Source organism: Varanus komodoensis, unplaced genomic scaffold, assembly GCF_004798865.1.
Source record: "Varanus komodoensis strain SLA01 unplaced genomic scaffold, ASM479886v1 scaffold6_4, whole genome shotgun sequence".
Taxonomy (NCBI): domain Eukaryota; kingdom Metazoa; phylum Chordata; class Lepidosauria; order Squamata; family Varanidae; genus Varanus; species Varanus komodoensis.
This window is the reverse complement of record NW_025336347.1, coordinates 10,144,340-10,157,213: the sequence shown is the minus strand read 5'-3', so window position 1 is coordinate 10,157,213 and position 12,874 is coordinate 10,144,340. Positions and strand designations below refer to the sequence as shown.

The window sequence follows — 12,874 nt, the reverse complement described above, 5'->3', positions numbered from 1 at the left end:
GAAAAGAAGGCTACAATCCTATGTTTACCTAGGGGTAAGTACCAGTGAATTCACTGGAACTTACATCTAAGTAAATATACAGAACTTTGCTGTGAAGCTCTTTTCCTTGTATATTAGCTATATGAAGCACATTCAGTGAAAATTTTTATTAATTTAATTTAGACCCCACCTTTCCACCAAAGTAGGCAGAATCCAGCTTGACAATAACACTAATAGAAATTATGCTGTGCTAGTGTAAGTGATCCCTAGTGCAACACCAATAACATTAAGTTAGCATGATGGGTTTTACAGAAAGCTGCCACACCAGATCCTAATGTTGCACTAAAGATTGCTTACATATAGTTTACATTATCACTAGTGCCAAGCTGGATACCGCTCAGGGCTAAAACATACGAATAAAACCCAAATCTTAACAGCTGTGGTCCCCAATTACAAACACAAAATTTACATAAGCATTATTTTACCTGCAATGACAGCATTCGTAGAAGCTACAGCTGGAATGATCCTCTTTACAACTCCTGCATTGAGAAGAGCAAATTATTTCTACTGTAGCAATAGTAAAGCACATTGTAGACCAAACGACTGCTGCAGAGTCAAACAATAATTCGAGGGAGAATAGTGAAAAAATATTGACAGCCGGCGTTGTGTAGCGCTTAAGCATGTGGGACTACAATTCAGGTGCTCTGGGTTTTAATCCCTGCTCAGTCATAGCACCCACAGGGTGACATTGGGTAATTCATGGACTCTCACCCCAGCCTACCTCACAAGACTTTTGTTGTGAGGATAAGCTTGAGAGGAGGGGAATTACACAAGCCACCTTGAATTCCTTGAAAGGAAAAAAGGCAGGATATAAATATAACACATACATACATACATACAGTGATGGTTACAGCCACCATCCTAAACACTCAAAAGAACATAAGAAACTAAAGCTTGAAAAATATGTTTAGCATTACAGTTTTCAAAAGAACAGAGTTCTGGTACACAGGTGGGGAACTACAATGTTAGGACACAAGTTTCACCACCCCCCACGACCACTGGCTAGGCTGAATGGAGATGATGGGAATGCAAAGTGCCCCCCCCTCCAATATTAGCTGAACATACAGCTCTTGCTGAATCGTACCTTGTGTGAGCCTGTAGGTTAGACCTTTAATATTAAACTGTGATGCTCTTTCTAAAGACTGTTCAAAAATCCACTGTATGTGTTCTGGGTCATCTCCATCTAGGGGAACACCTTCTGCAAGAAAGCATATAATCCGTATTTGTTTAAACTTGAAAGAGGTAATGGAAACTTGTCCTGGCTCAGAAATCAGGCTTGAAGTCTCAAAAGAGGACTGACTAACGCATTCATTTTTCAAGAGGGTTAGTTGCTAAAAGTTGCAAAAGTTTTTGCAAAAGCAATGTAATTTAAAGGTAATTCAGTAATTATTTCTCCTATGGTCCTTTCCTGGATAAGATTGTCATAGGCTCTAGAATGATTTGGATGCTTCCCTCCAAGGTCAGAGAGAGTGCTCTGGTCTCAGAAGGGGTGACGGAGATCCACTGCCCTTCCCCTGTCCCCTTGCAGCCAGCATGGAGAGAACTGCAATGGCTACCTCTCTGAGGCCAGAGTATCGAACCTGGAGATCGGAAAAGGGGACATTCCAATGAGTGGCCAGAGGAGGGGAATTGAGAGGACAGGAACCCAAGCACTCCCACAGAGCTCTCAGTAAAAAGCCCATGTAGCAAAAAATACGCAGAGCAAAGGAAGGTGAAACCAAGAGTGCCTCTGCTGCTTCTCTCACTTTGTTGGCTTAAGCCTGGCAAGGCACAGAAAAAGAAGCCTCCATGTTTGTAATCAAGTTTCTGAGAGAATCAGAAAAGTCACAAAAAGAGAAAAGGGTTCTACCATGACTAACAAAATTTTGCAAGTCAAGTGAAATTAAGTACAGCATTTTTATATTATTCAGCTTCCTATTTTGATTGTGATTTAAAAATAGCTTGCCTCCAAAGGGTTGTTCCTTGGGCCACTGCAATATCCTGACATACTCAATACAATGTTCTGGCAGCCGAGGCATTGAAGCAATTGTGCACATCGGAAAATTGACCTGGCAAGAGGAGATAAGAAGGTTCAACATGAATTTTGCAATGGGAGGCTCACCTGTGACCAATTATGTTTTTTTAAACTACCTGTGGTGGATAAAGTTCAAGAGTGCATTCAATGCAAGCAGTCATGCCAGGAATAATCACACGAGCATTTCCTTTAAAACCTTCAGTTCCTCCATCAATCAAAGGTATAATGGAAGTTGGATCCAACACCCCATCTTCATAGTTTAAAAGCGAAATCTGAAAAGGAAAGTCAAGTTTATTACACAATACCTCCTAGACCCTGCACTTAATTTCTAAAAGGACATCCAATTATCTGAAAAGGGCATTTCTGTTTCACAAAATATGTTAGGAACGATTACTAGAAGATCTCATCTTTCTAATCCAGCACAACAATGTTTTTATGAAGTTTATTCATGTTTACACTTTTGGAGCCTGACTGCTCACACTGTCCACTACCAAGTCATTTCAGTCACCTCCACTGGAATGCAGAAGCAGCAGGCATTAATGGGCTACGAAGAGCCATGCTTTACCTTTCGTGTTTGTGTGTTAACTTTTTTTTAAAAAGCCAGTAACAGAATTGGGAAAATGCCAACACTAACAGGGTTTCTAATACTGGTAAAGTGGCAGTAAAACAGAATCTTTTTTCCAAACCAGCCAGAGGTGGTGTGACACAATTAGAAGGCATACAAATATTTGTTTTAAGTAATAAATAACCAATCAAAACCATCATTCTAGATTCTAAAGATTTTGATCTTTTTATCCTATAGCATGCTAACTTCCCATGTTATTACTAATACCCAGGTTGGTGGCATGGGAGTAATTTAAATGCAGTCATTTACTGGACTGGTTCACATGATTAAATAAGTGCTCTGCAGTGTATGCACAGTCATTATGGATATTCACCACAGCTTGTCACATTGCCCAAACCTGGGCAGCAGGGTGTATGCAAGGGGTTAAACAACCATCATATAACTGATAGCCTGTTTTAGGATTATACAAGGGCTGTTTACCTTTTACACACGCCTTATCACCCAGGTTCACATGACATGCCAAGCTAACCTGAATATCAAAAACTGCCAAGCAGATGTCATGGTGCAGCATGGTATAAAAAAGCCACAGTGGGCTGCCATGACTTTGTAAACCAAGTCATGAAATGTAAGCATGGCTATGTGCCTAGTATAATGCACCTCTTGCCAAGATTAGTACCAGTGCTTTCCTTAACGTATCACCATCAAGAACAGCTTCAGAAATCTTGAGCTTGCCTGTGCTGCAGCTTATGGCAGTTCTAAAGTACATAGCACAGGTTTTACTACCTCCTAAAATCCACTTATTGTTCCAGTTGTTGCTAAACTACACCCAACACAGTTACGGGACAACAGATTATCCTACATGAGAAAAGTGTCTAATATACTTGGCAGTATGGTGGTTTTTCTCTACTTCATTATCACAAATACTACTAATCTACTGATGTCACAGACAGAAAATGCGGTTCAAGAAGAGTTTCCATAGAAAATGACTTGTAATGTTTTATGCTCATGGAGAAAGCATTCAAAGAGCAACCAGACAGAAATGTGGTTCCCCAGAAAGCAACCACCAATTGTGCTACATGAAAATAACAGTATTAAGACCAAAAGAGGGAGGGGCAAATTCACAAGCTCTGGTCATCAACAATGAGGCCTTATAAGACATATAATCCCAAGTTTTAGGTTTTGTAATTACTGTTTTGTTTTCTTGCTTCACTGTTGCAAGAATATCTGCTTAAAATTAATGAGACAGCTTTAGGACACTATAGTGGAACATATGAACTGAAGTGACATCTATACCAATTCTCAGGATCTTTGGTGCATAACTTAAATGGCCTGGTGTGGAAATAGTTCCCAATGGGTTACACGTTGACTTCTAGTGGTCTCTATTGAAAGTTGAATCAAGATGTGGTAAAATATTATGGCCAGAGACCCACCCACAAAAGTGCTTTGGAAAGTGGTGAGAGAAAAAGATAACCCATGAGTGCAATCCAGGCTTGGTACAAGTTTCTCAGATTCTCTAATCTACATTCAGGAGGGGTTCCTATTAGCACATTAGTTAATATTGAAATAACCAGCTGTATTGTAGAAAAACCGAATCCCTTTACTTTCCAGTTGTCAAAAGTATTTACCAGCATTCCATTTATCCATCTTCTTGCAATTATTGAGTCCAAACCACATACAATGATATGAAACTCTAGAAGAAAACATATTAATTTGTTATATACCTGTAAGACATATTCCTCCTTCCAACACTGTTAGCATATTATGTCTTAGTTTGTAAGTTCTTCTCACAGGACTGTATCCCATAATGTCATTCTACTGGCAAAATTCTTCTACTGCTTGTAGAAAATCTTTTATTCCTGTGCAACTAGCAAATTCAATTTGTTGAGTTTGGTCGAAGAAACCATTGCTCAATTCCTTTTGACTTCATAAAACTGTATTGCTTACATTGGTTGTGCTAGTTTTATCAGCGTATGCAAGGAACACCACCATCTTCTCTTGTACTTTTTCCACTGATGTTGCATTAGATACAACCCACTATGTGTTATCTTCCCTTTACAGCATGGGTCCTAAAACTACAGCCCGCAGGCTGGATCTGGCCCACCATGCCATTTATCCGGCCCGCCAGAGAGGTTTTGGACTTGCCACGCATGCATGGCAAGGCACCCCGGCTTGCTCACAAGGAGATCATTTTGGACTCAGCTCGGAGAAAACATTCTCTTCATGTGCCCCTCCACCTGCACTGACTTGGCGGCCCACGCCCATCACTGGCACCTTTCAACAACTGGCCCCCTGTTCATAAAGTTTGAGGACCCCTGCTTTACAGGAAAGGATAGCCACACTGCTGTCACCCAAGAACATGAACTATTACTTTCACAATGACCACTTACGTCTATAGAAAGTTTCATCCAGATCCTGAATCTTTTTGTAATGTCTGAAAACATATACAGTCAAGGCAACTTATTGAAAACTTGTACTTTTAAGGCAATTACATAGGTAGAATAGAAATAACCATCAATTTGGTATTTCAGTCACAGTCAAAAAAAACCTAGCAAAGTATCAAATGATCAATGCAGAATGCCTTAAAATGTCTACCTTCCTAACTCCCCTGCACAAAAAAAGGAAAAAAGACCCCTTTGAAACAGCCTATAGAATTACCTGAAGATTTGTTGAAGTGTAAAGTAGCAGAAATCTAGTTTTGGACTTCCCATTGACAGCTGGTCAGTCATTGTGGGGAACAGAACCCTAGACCAGGGAGGCCTTTAGCTTGACCTTATGGGGATCTTCCTAGGGGCAGCCTAAAATTAGTTGGAAGAACTTTCCCCTTGGGAATCCAAAGATGTTATCACTCAACACTCTCAACTAGCATGTCTGAGCATTTCCTTTCCCATTCATGTACTACATGTGTTGATAAATATTCTAGGCAATGCAAGTTTTACACTCAACTTTTACACTTGAAATGCAACAACAGTGGGCTATATTCAAAGGGTTCCCAGGCACTGGAAAACACCATAGCACCATGCTGTTAAGTCATAAACAGAAAAAATGGATGTGAATTCTAAGAGGTCTTGATCCCTAAACACACTTCCACAGGAACTAAAAAGGCAGGACAGAATTAAAGAGCAACTCATACAAGTGCTTCAGCAGGAAAGCAAAAGGAATACCCATGTTCATTCATAGGGCAGTTCTTTACAGATCTTACAAACATTGAAAATGTTCAGAGTTGCTTTTTGTGCCTGGGCTTGGAGGTTCCTAAATATAGCCCAGCATATATAAAGCTGAACTGGGCATTGAAAAGATCTCAGGATGGATCTGCATAAAGATGGTAAATTAATGATGCAGATTCAGTAATTTAACAGAATAAAGTCTTCCTAAAATCTGTTTGAAGGGACAGAGATAATTTGTTCCTAAAATCTGTTTGAAGGAACAGAGAACATTTCAGTTGCAAAAACTTTTAAACTTTTTCTCCAAATTTTAGTTTTTCTCAGACCAGGCTTTAAATCCAATGCTGAAAACTAGCAGTTATATTTCTAACAAAAGGTACTTGATGTAAGACCATAAAGGGCTGTAACTGTTCTTATTAGAAACCCCAAAACAAAACAGCACCAATAAGAGAAATACCTGTCAATCCCTATGGGAATGGAATATTGGAAAGCCTTCACATGTCAAAGATGAGAAAAATGAATACTTTGATGAAGCTGGGGAGATTCCATGGCATGTTGGGGGATTTGTTTGTGGGGAACCAACCATTGTGGTTTCGCCTCATAATGTACTTGATTATCAAGTACACACAGATATAAGAGAAAGATATTTAGAGCTTCTCCTGAAGAAAGTGAAATAGAGCAAAGAAGAAACTGAGTTATTTACTATAATCAACCAACCTATATGTGAAATAGAGGGTTGAAGTACTCACTGTTAAAGCCCTAGGTGTAAAACAAACAGCTTGAATACTATTCATCAGTTCATTAACCAGAACAGTTCTCTGGGCAGTTCACAAAATCAAAACACACAAATAAACACAATATACAAAACAGATCAGTAACATTAAAATCAAACATAAGTAATGAACTGTTAAAATATTTAAATATATGAATGTAAGGTGATCGACTGGATTCTTAAAGGTCTTATATGCCATATTATTTTTGTCTACCCACACTTTTTTAATTTGAGTAATGATTGATATTATTTATCAGATTTATATTCTACCTATTCCTTTTTAAAGAATTCAGGGTGGTTTACATCATTCTCTTCCTCCTGCTCTCAGTCTTTTCTCTACAACAACCCTGTGAGGTAGGTTGGGCTGAGAGTCTGTGACTGGCCCAGAGTCACCCAGGAGGCTCCATGGAGGAGCAGGGACTAGAACACAGACTGCCCGAGACCCAGTCCTGCACTCTTAACCACTACACCACACCGCCTTTCCTTAATTGATATGTATTTTATAGTGCTGGTGGTCTGCTTAAATTTATGGGTGATTAATATTGTATAATAATGTTTGCAATTAATGTTTGATTAACAATAAATGTATTTATTTCTCCAAAATGGGTTTGAATGTAAAGGAAGGAGAGGAAACTGCTAGCTAGATCTATAAACATTAAGCTATTTTGTTTTCTTTAAATCTAAGCAAATTATTTATTTCATGCACTTACCATAACTTTCACACACACAATAATGAAAAAATATGGCAGACAGTGTACATGAGAAGAATAAATCAAAGTTGTTACATTTTCGTAAAGGATACGGTACAACAGCACAATTGGGAATTCGACTATTTAGAAATTCAGCAGCAACTTCTGCTTTAGGCCGCCCAACATCTTTAGGTCTGTAGAAAACAACATTTGTTATGAAATCAAATTGATGCACACAATTGGTGTTTCTGCCAGAGTCAACATTTGAACACTTAGGGTTCAATCCAACATTGTTCTTCTGCCAAAGGAACAGACACTGCTAATGGATTAAATTTTCCCTCTGCCTACACAGTGTCATAAATATGTTCTGGAGAGTTGGAGAACTCTCTGAAGTAGATTCAGGGGATGGGAGGGGTGCAAAGGAAAGGAGAAGAGGGTAAAACCTAATTATATTAGCAAAAGTCTGCACATGTAATGTTGGACTTAGCCTTATTTCTCTGACACCCAGCTTAGTGAAATATAATAAAATTATATCACTACTGTATTACCTCTTCATCTCAACTATTCACTATCATAGATATGTGGTCACTAATAATCACTAAATTTACTCTTTTAAATCCAATTCAAAGGATCACATAGTGATATTCTTGGAGAAAAAATGACTTCTGAGTTCCCCATTTCCAAATGCATCCCCATGTACTGGCCTCAAACCTTCAGACATGGTGTCTGACACAGGACAAGTATCAGAAACAAACTCATACAAATATTTTTTCTTATACGCAGGAAGAGGCGCTTCAATCATGTTCGCCACTGAAAAAATGTCATATAATCAACAATGTATTTTCCACTAGACTAGGCCAGGTTTGGCTCAAAAACAGTGGTTTTGATGCGCAAGATATCATGCAGATGAAAGTCACTTAGTCTCGTCCTCATGCAGTTCTTGTTAATGTTCACAACCGAGAATGTCTTCTCGCACAAGTACGTCAAACCAAACAAGCTCAACAGTTTCTTAGCAAATGTTCGAATCTCTTGGAACCTGTCTTTATCCAGCTGGCGGTGAAAGTTGACAAGAGGGAGCTGTTGGTGCCGACTGCGACACTCAGCATCACACTGCAGCAAAATGAGCTCCAGCTGCAGGTGGTCTGGAGCGTCATCAAGGTCCACAGAGAAAGGGGATGAAAAAAGCGTAATCTCCTTTTCAATAGCTGCAAAATCCCGAAAGTGCTGTTGAAACTCCTCAGCCAGAGATGAGATGTCTGCTTCATACCTATTTGCACACTCATATTGTTCTGTGGAAAACTGGTCATTATTTCCTGCAGCAATGGGAAATGTGTGGTATTGGGCTGCGTTTGTGACAGGTGCCTTTGGAAAAGTAGCAGCTTGGTCCCAAAGGCTTTGATATGTGAATACAGTTGGCTTACCACTGCATTTTTCCCCTGAAGGCTCGTGTTCAGCACATTCAGATGTCGTGTTATGTCAACTAAAAATCCAAAATCAGCCAGCCAAACAGGATCAGACAGCTCTGGCATCGGTTGTCCCTTTTTTGCCAAGAATTGTCCGATTTCCTCCCTAAGAGAGTAGAAGTACTGCAGTGCAGACCCCCGACTGAGCCATCTTACCTCGTTGTGATACACAACATCTCCATATTCAGCCTGGATGTTGAGTAGAAACTGTTGAAACTGGCGGTGGTACAGGGCTTTGGAGCGAATATAATTAATAGCCTTCATCACCGGTTTCATAACATATTCATGATCATATTTCAGATGTTTGGCACAGAGAACTTGTTGGTGAATAATACAGTGGAGTTTTATAGCTTTGCCTCCTCCTTCGCTGACTTTGTTACAGACTAGGGTTGATAATCCACTTTGCTCGCCAGCCATGGCAGGTGCGCCATCCGTAATAATCCCAGTGACTTTATTCCATGGTAGTTTCATGTCATCTATGGTGGAATAAACAGAAACAAATAAATCTGTTCCTCTTGTTCGCTCCTTAAGGCTCTGGAGGTCAAGTAGCTCTTCATTCACGTTCATGTCATTGTCCATTCCTCTCAAAAAAATCAATAACTGAGCGGTGTCAGATGCATCCTTGCTTTCGTCACAGGCTAACAAAAAAAAGTCAACCTCCACTCCTTTTGCCTCTAACTGTCTCTTATTATCAGATGAAACGTCTTCAATTCTCCGTACCACAGTGTTACGAGCCAGGCAAACATTGGCAAACTCTTGCTTCTTCTCAGGACAAATTTTCTCCGCCACTTTCATCACGCAGTCTTTAATAAATTCACCCTCAGTAAAAGGTTTGCAGTGCTTGGCAATAAGTGTTGCCACCTCGTAGGTCGCCTTTGTGGCATTTTCATTTGAGTCATGGGCTCTTGTGAAAAAGTGCTGCTGTGCCGTTAAAGCAGCTTCCAGTTCCTTCAATTTTTCACCGCGTTCATTCCCAGTTAGCTTGTTGTAGTTAGCATGTTTCGTCTGGTAGTGCCTCTTGATATTGAATTCCTTGAAAACAGCCACAATCTCTTGGCAAATTAGGCAGACACAGTTGTTTCATATTTCAGTGAAAAAATACTCCAATTTCCACTTGTCCTGGAAGCAGCGGCCCTCGCTGTCAACTTTCCTTTTTTTAGTTACAGTTGCCATTTTAGAAATGGGCACAGAAGCCTTGTGTCACAAGGGTCACGCGGCGAGAGTGCTGACTTAGGTCTGCTGCCATCTTCTGGTGAAATATAACCACCAGCCTTGAAGGAGCAGGAGGCAGCAGGGGACAGCTGCGGGAACCACTGTGCAGTGAAGGGAAAAACGCAGGCCGGCGGGGATGAGTGACAGGCTGAGCCGGTGGGGAGAAGAGGCTGCGGGTTGCTCGAAATTTGAAAACGGGCCGCAATTGGCCCCCGGGCCGGACTTTGGACATGCCTGCACTAGACTGTCATTTAGACTTTCCACTAGACTTCATTATTTAACAGCCGGGAGACTAATCCTGACACACAACAGCAAAGTTATTGCTGTCCCTGCTCATATATGAGGCCCAATGAGGTGGAAATGCATTTTACATTCAAGGAAAGATATGCTGATTGGTGGAAGAAAAAAGTGGAGAAATAGGCAAGTGATAGTAGGTGGAAATTAACACAAAGACAGGTAGACTTTGTAAAGGCAGGGGGGATGAAAATAAAATACTGATTTATTATTGACAAAGTTACTGAATATGTGATTCATACAGAAGATACAAGGTACTGAGCTCTTTTCTTGAAATAGATGGAGGCTGCTTGGGAAAGCCACAATTTGAAATTCATAGTCAAGGAACAGTTTGAAATGGGTGACTTACCGAAACAAAAATTGTCTATTCAGGTTAGATACATCAATAGTGTCCATGTCAACAACATGGATTTGTCTAAAACCAGACAATGCCTGTATAGGTAAAGAAATCAAGGTTACAAAAATGGAACAGTATTTTCATTATCAGAACAGTTTTGATGACCTTCCTGCCTAGGCAAAGTACAAATATTTTGAAAGTTTTCAACAGAACAAATTATTCTGTGCTTTAATTGGTAAATATAACTGGATTCTACTTGTGTTATAGAAGAAAAGGAACAGCAGAGGTACAACAGCCAGAACCAGGTCACTATTTCTCTGACGCATAACTTTCGCAGAAAATGCCTCACAGGCTAGTTAAGGCACTTTAGGAAATACTTTGCCTAGGCCTTTCCTACAGATGACATAAATGAAAAAAACTCACCAAATAACACTACCAAAGCTTTCCATTTTTTCCAAAACTGATGCTACAATTTGTTTCATATGATGCTGCATAAACTAACAAATGGCATACATGATCCTAATTTAAGTATTCCATGATCCTAATTATTAATTGTTGCTTCTTACATAAGTGTTACTTAAGTAAGAAGTAACAATTTGATGCTAACTAACTTTCCACAGTGCAGATATGCTGCCAAGAAACCCAAACAAGCAATGAAGTTACTTGAAACTCTCAGCATTATGAAATGTTGAAATCTCAGTCAAGTCCCAGAACCATATATATTTAGGCTGCACTCCAATGGGGATGCTGAACAGCCATTCTATGCAGGATTAGAGAAGTGCTGCAGTGACCTGTCACCATCTCCTCCTGATCCGCAGGTCAGATATATGGCTGATTTTGGCTGTCTAGTTGTGGCACTTCAGTCAGGAAGCAAAGGTGGCTGGAGCTCCACTGGGATAAGAGCTATTCATTTCTCCTTCCCACCCCTCCCTCTTGTCCTCTTTACCCCTTCTCTGAGGTCACTCACATCACCTTGAAGCAGCATGCAGACAAGTCTTTCTACATCAGCTACAATGGGAGAGGATCCCAGTGCAGATCCCCAGTTCCAAGTTCAGAACTTTTTTCTGACCTATGACCCAGGAATCTGAGGAATCCTGTGGCCCTTTAACTGCTCTCTAGGGGCCATATGATTGTTCAGGCCAAAGCCCAGCTGATTTCAACAGTTATTTTAAGATGCCTCAGTGTAGTCCCTGTTGGCAATAAATCCTGCAGCTAAATATAATGGATGTACTTCTTTCAGGCTGTAGTCCACAGGAAGAACTACAGAATTCTTACAGTGACTATGTTTTTCACTATGAGAGTGAGCACACATGGGCAGAAAATGGAAAACATTTCTCATCACTGCTGCTAGCAATTTTAATGGTATTTCCAAAAAGTGATTATTACCTGAACATTTCATTTGTAAAGTCATATTATATTCTCATCATTCAAATTTCTCTCTAGATTTGAATTTCCTGGAAATTAGTTGATTTCATTTGTACAGCAGAACTGTTTGGTGTATTAGAAATCTGCAGATGTTCTTTTTTATTTCAAACTTTCTTTAGAGAAATACACTAGTTACTAGGTTACTAGTTTTATTTCTCATCTTTATTTTTTATTTCAAGTTACCAATGCACATAAAGCATATATGTGCTGATCAAAGGAAGAAGAAGAAGAAGAAGAAGAAGAAGAAGAAGAAGAAGAAGAAGAAGACGACGACAAATCTGATAGTGTGAACTAATCACAATGAAAAACACAAAAATATTTTGCAGTGTTTCAATTCATGTGCATATGTACATGGGCACCTAGAATGAGACCAACTGAAAATTTAATCTGGCTAAGCATATGTCAGCCCCAAAATGTATTTCAGAAATTCTACAAGTTAGTCCAGTAGAATGGGAGAATGGAGCAAATTGCAGAAAGGGGCAAGCCACAGAACAATCACCAAACAGAACAGGTGGCATTCACTGGTGTTAGTAGTAATGTAAAAGGCCAATGACAGACAAGGAAAAAAGCCAGATCCTACTCATCACAGACAAGAACAGGAAGGCTGACAACTGGAAAGAATGCTGTACTCCATTTTATTTTGTGTTGTTTTTATTGTAAAACTGTCCAGAGATGCTTGTAGTGGACAGCATATAAAAGCTTTAAATAAATAAACACTGCCAGAGACAATTAAGTGCTCTAAAAGAGGCACTTCAGTAGATTTCCAAACATTTCAGACTTCAACATCCACAAGTCCCTACCAGCATGATCAATGGCCAGGGAAGCTGGGAATTTAAGTCCAAAACATCTGGAGGGCTACTGTCTGCCTGCCCCTGCTCTAGAAAAGCCAGGAGTATTGTGGTT

The 12,874-nt window shown here is 39.8% G+C and overlaps 1 protein-coding gene across 3 annotated transcripts in view; it reads right to left on the bottom strand.

The window, feature by feature from the left end:
- The window catches only part of UBA3 (ubiquitin like modifier activating enzyme 3), a 30,334-nt gene that overhangs the window by 6,888 nt on the left and 10,572 nt on the right, over window positions 1-12,874 (bottom strand). For all 3 annotated transcript variants that reach the window (XM_044451751.1, XM_044451752.1, XM_044451753.1), the window contains 8 exons: window positions 10,559-10,641; window positions 7,354-7,434; window positions 5,006-5,049; window positions 4,244-4,308; window positions 2,170-2,325; window positions 1,985-2,087; window positions 1,124-1,237; window positions 465-518 (listed from right to left, as the gene is read on the bottom strand). In XM_044451751.1, the coding sequence (XP_044307686.1) occupies window positions 465-518; window positions 1,124-1,237; window positions 1,985-2,087; window positions 2,170-2,325; window positions 4,244-4,308; window positions 5,006-5,049; window positions 7,354-7,434; window positions 10,559-10,641 (700 nt within the window). The remainder of the gene's footprint in view (window positions 1-464; window positions 519-1,123; window positions 1,238-1,984; window positions 2,088-2,169; window positions 2,326-4,243; window positions 4,309-5,005; window positions 5,050-7,353; window positions 7,435-10,558; window positions 10,642-12,874) is intronic.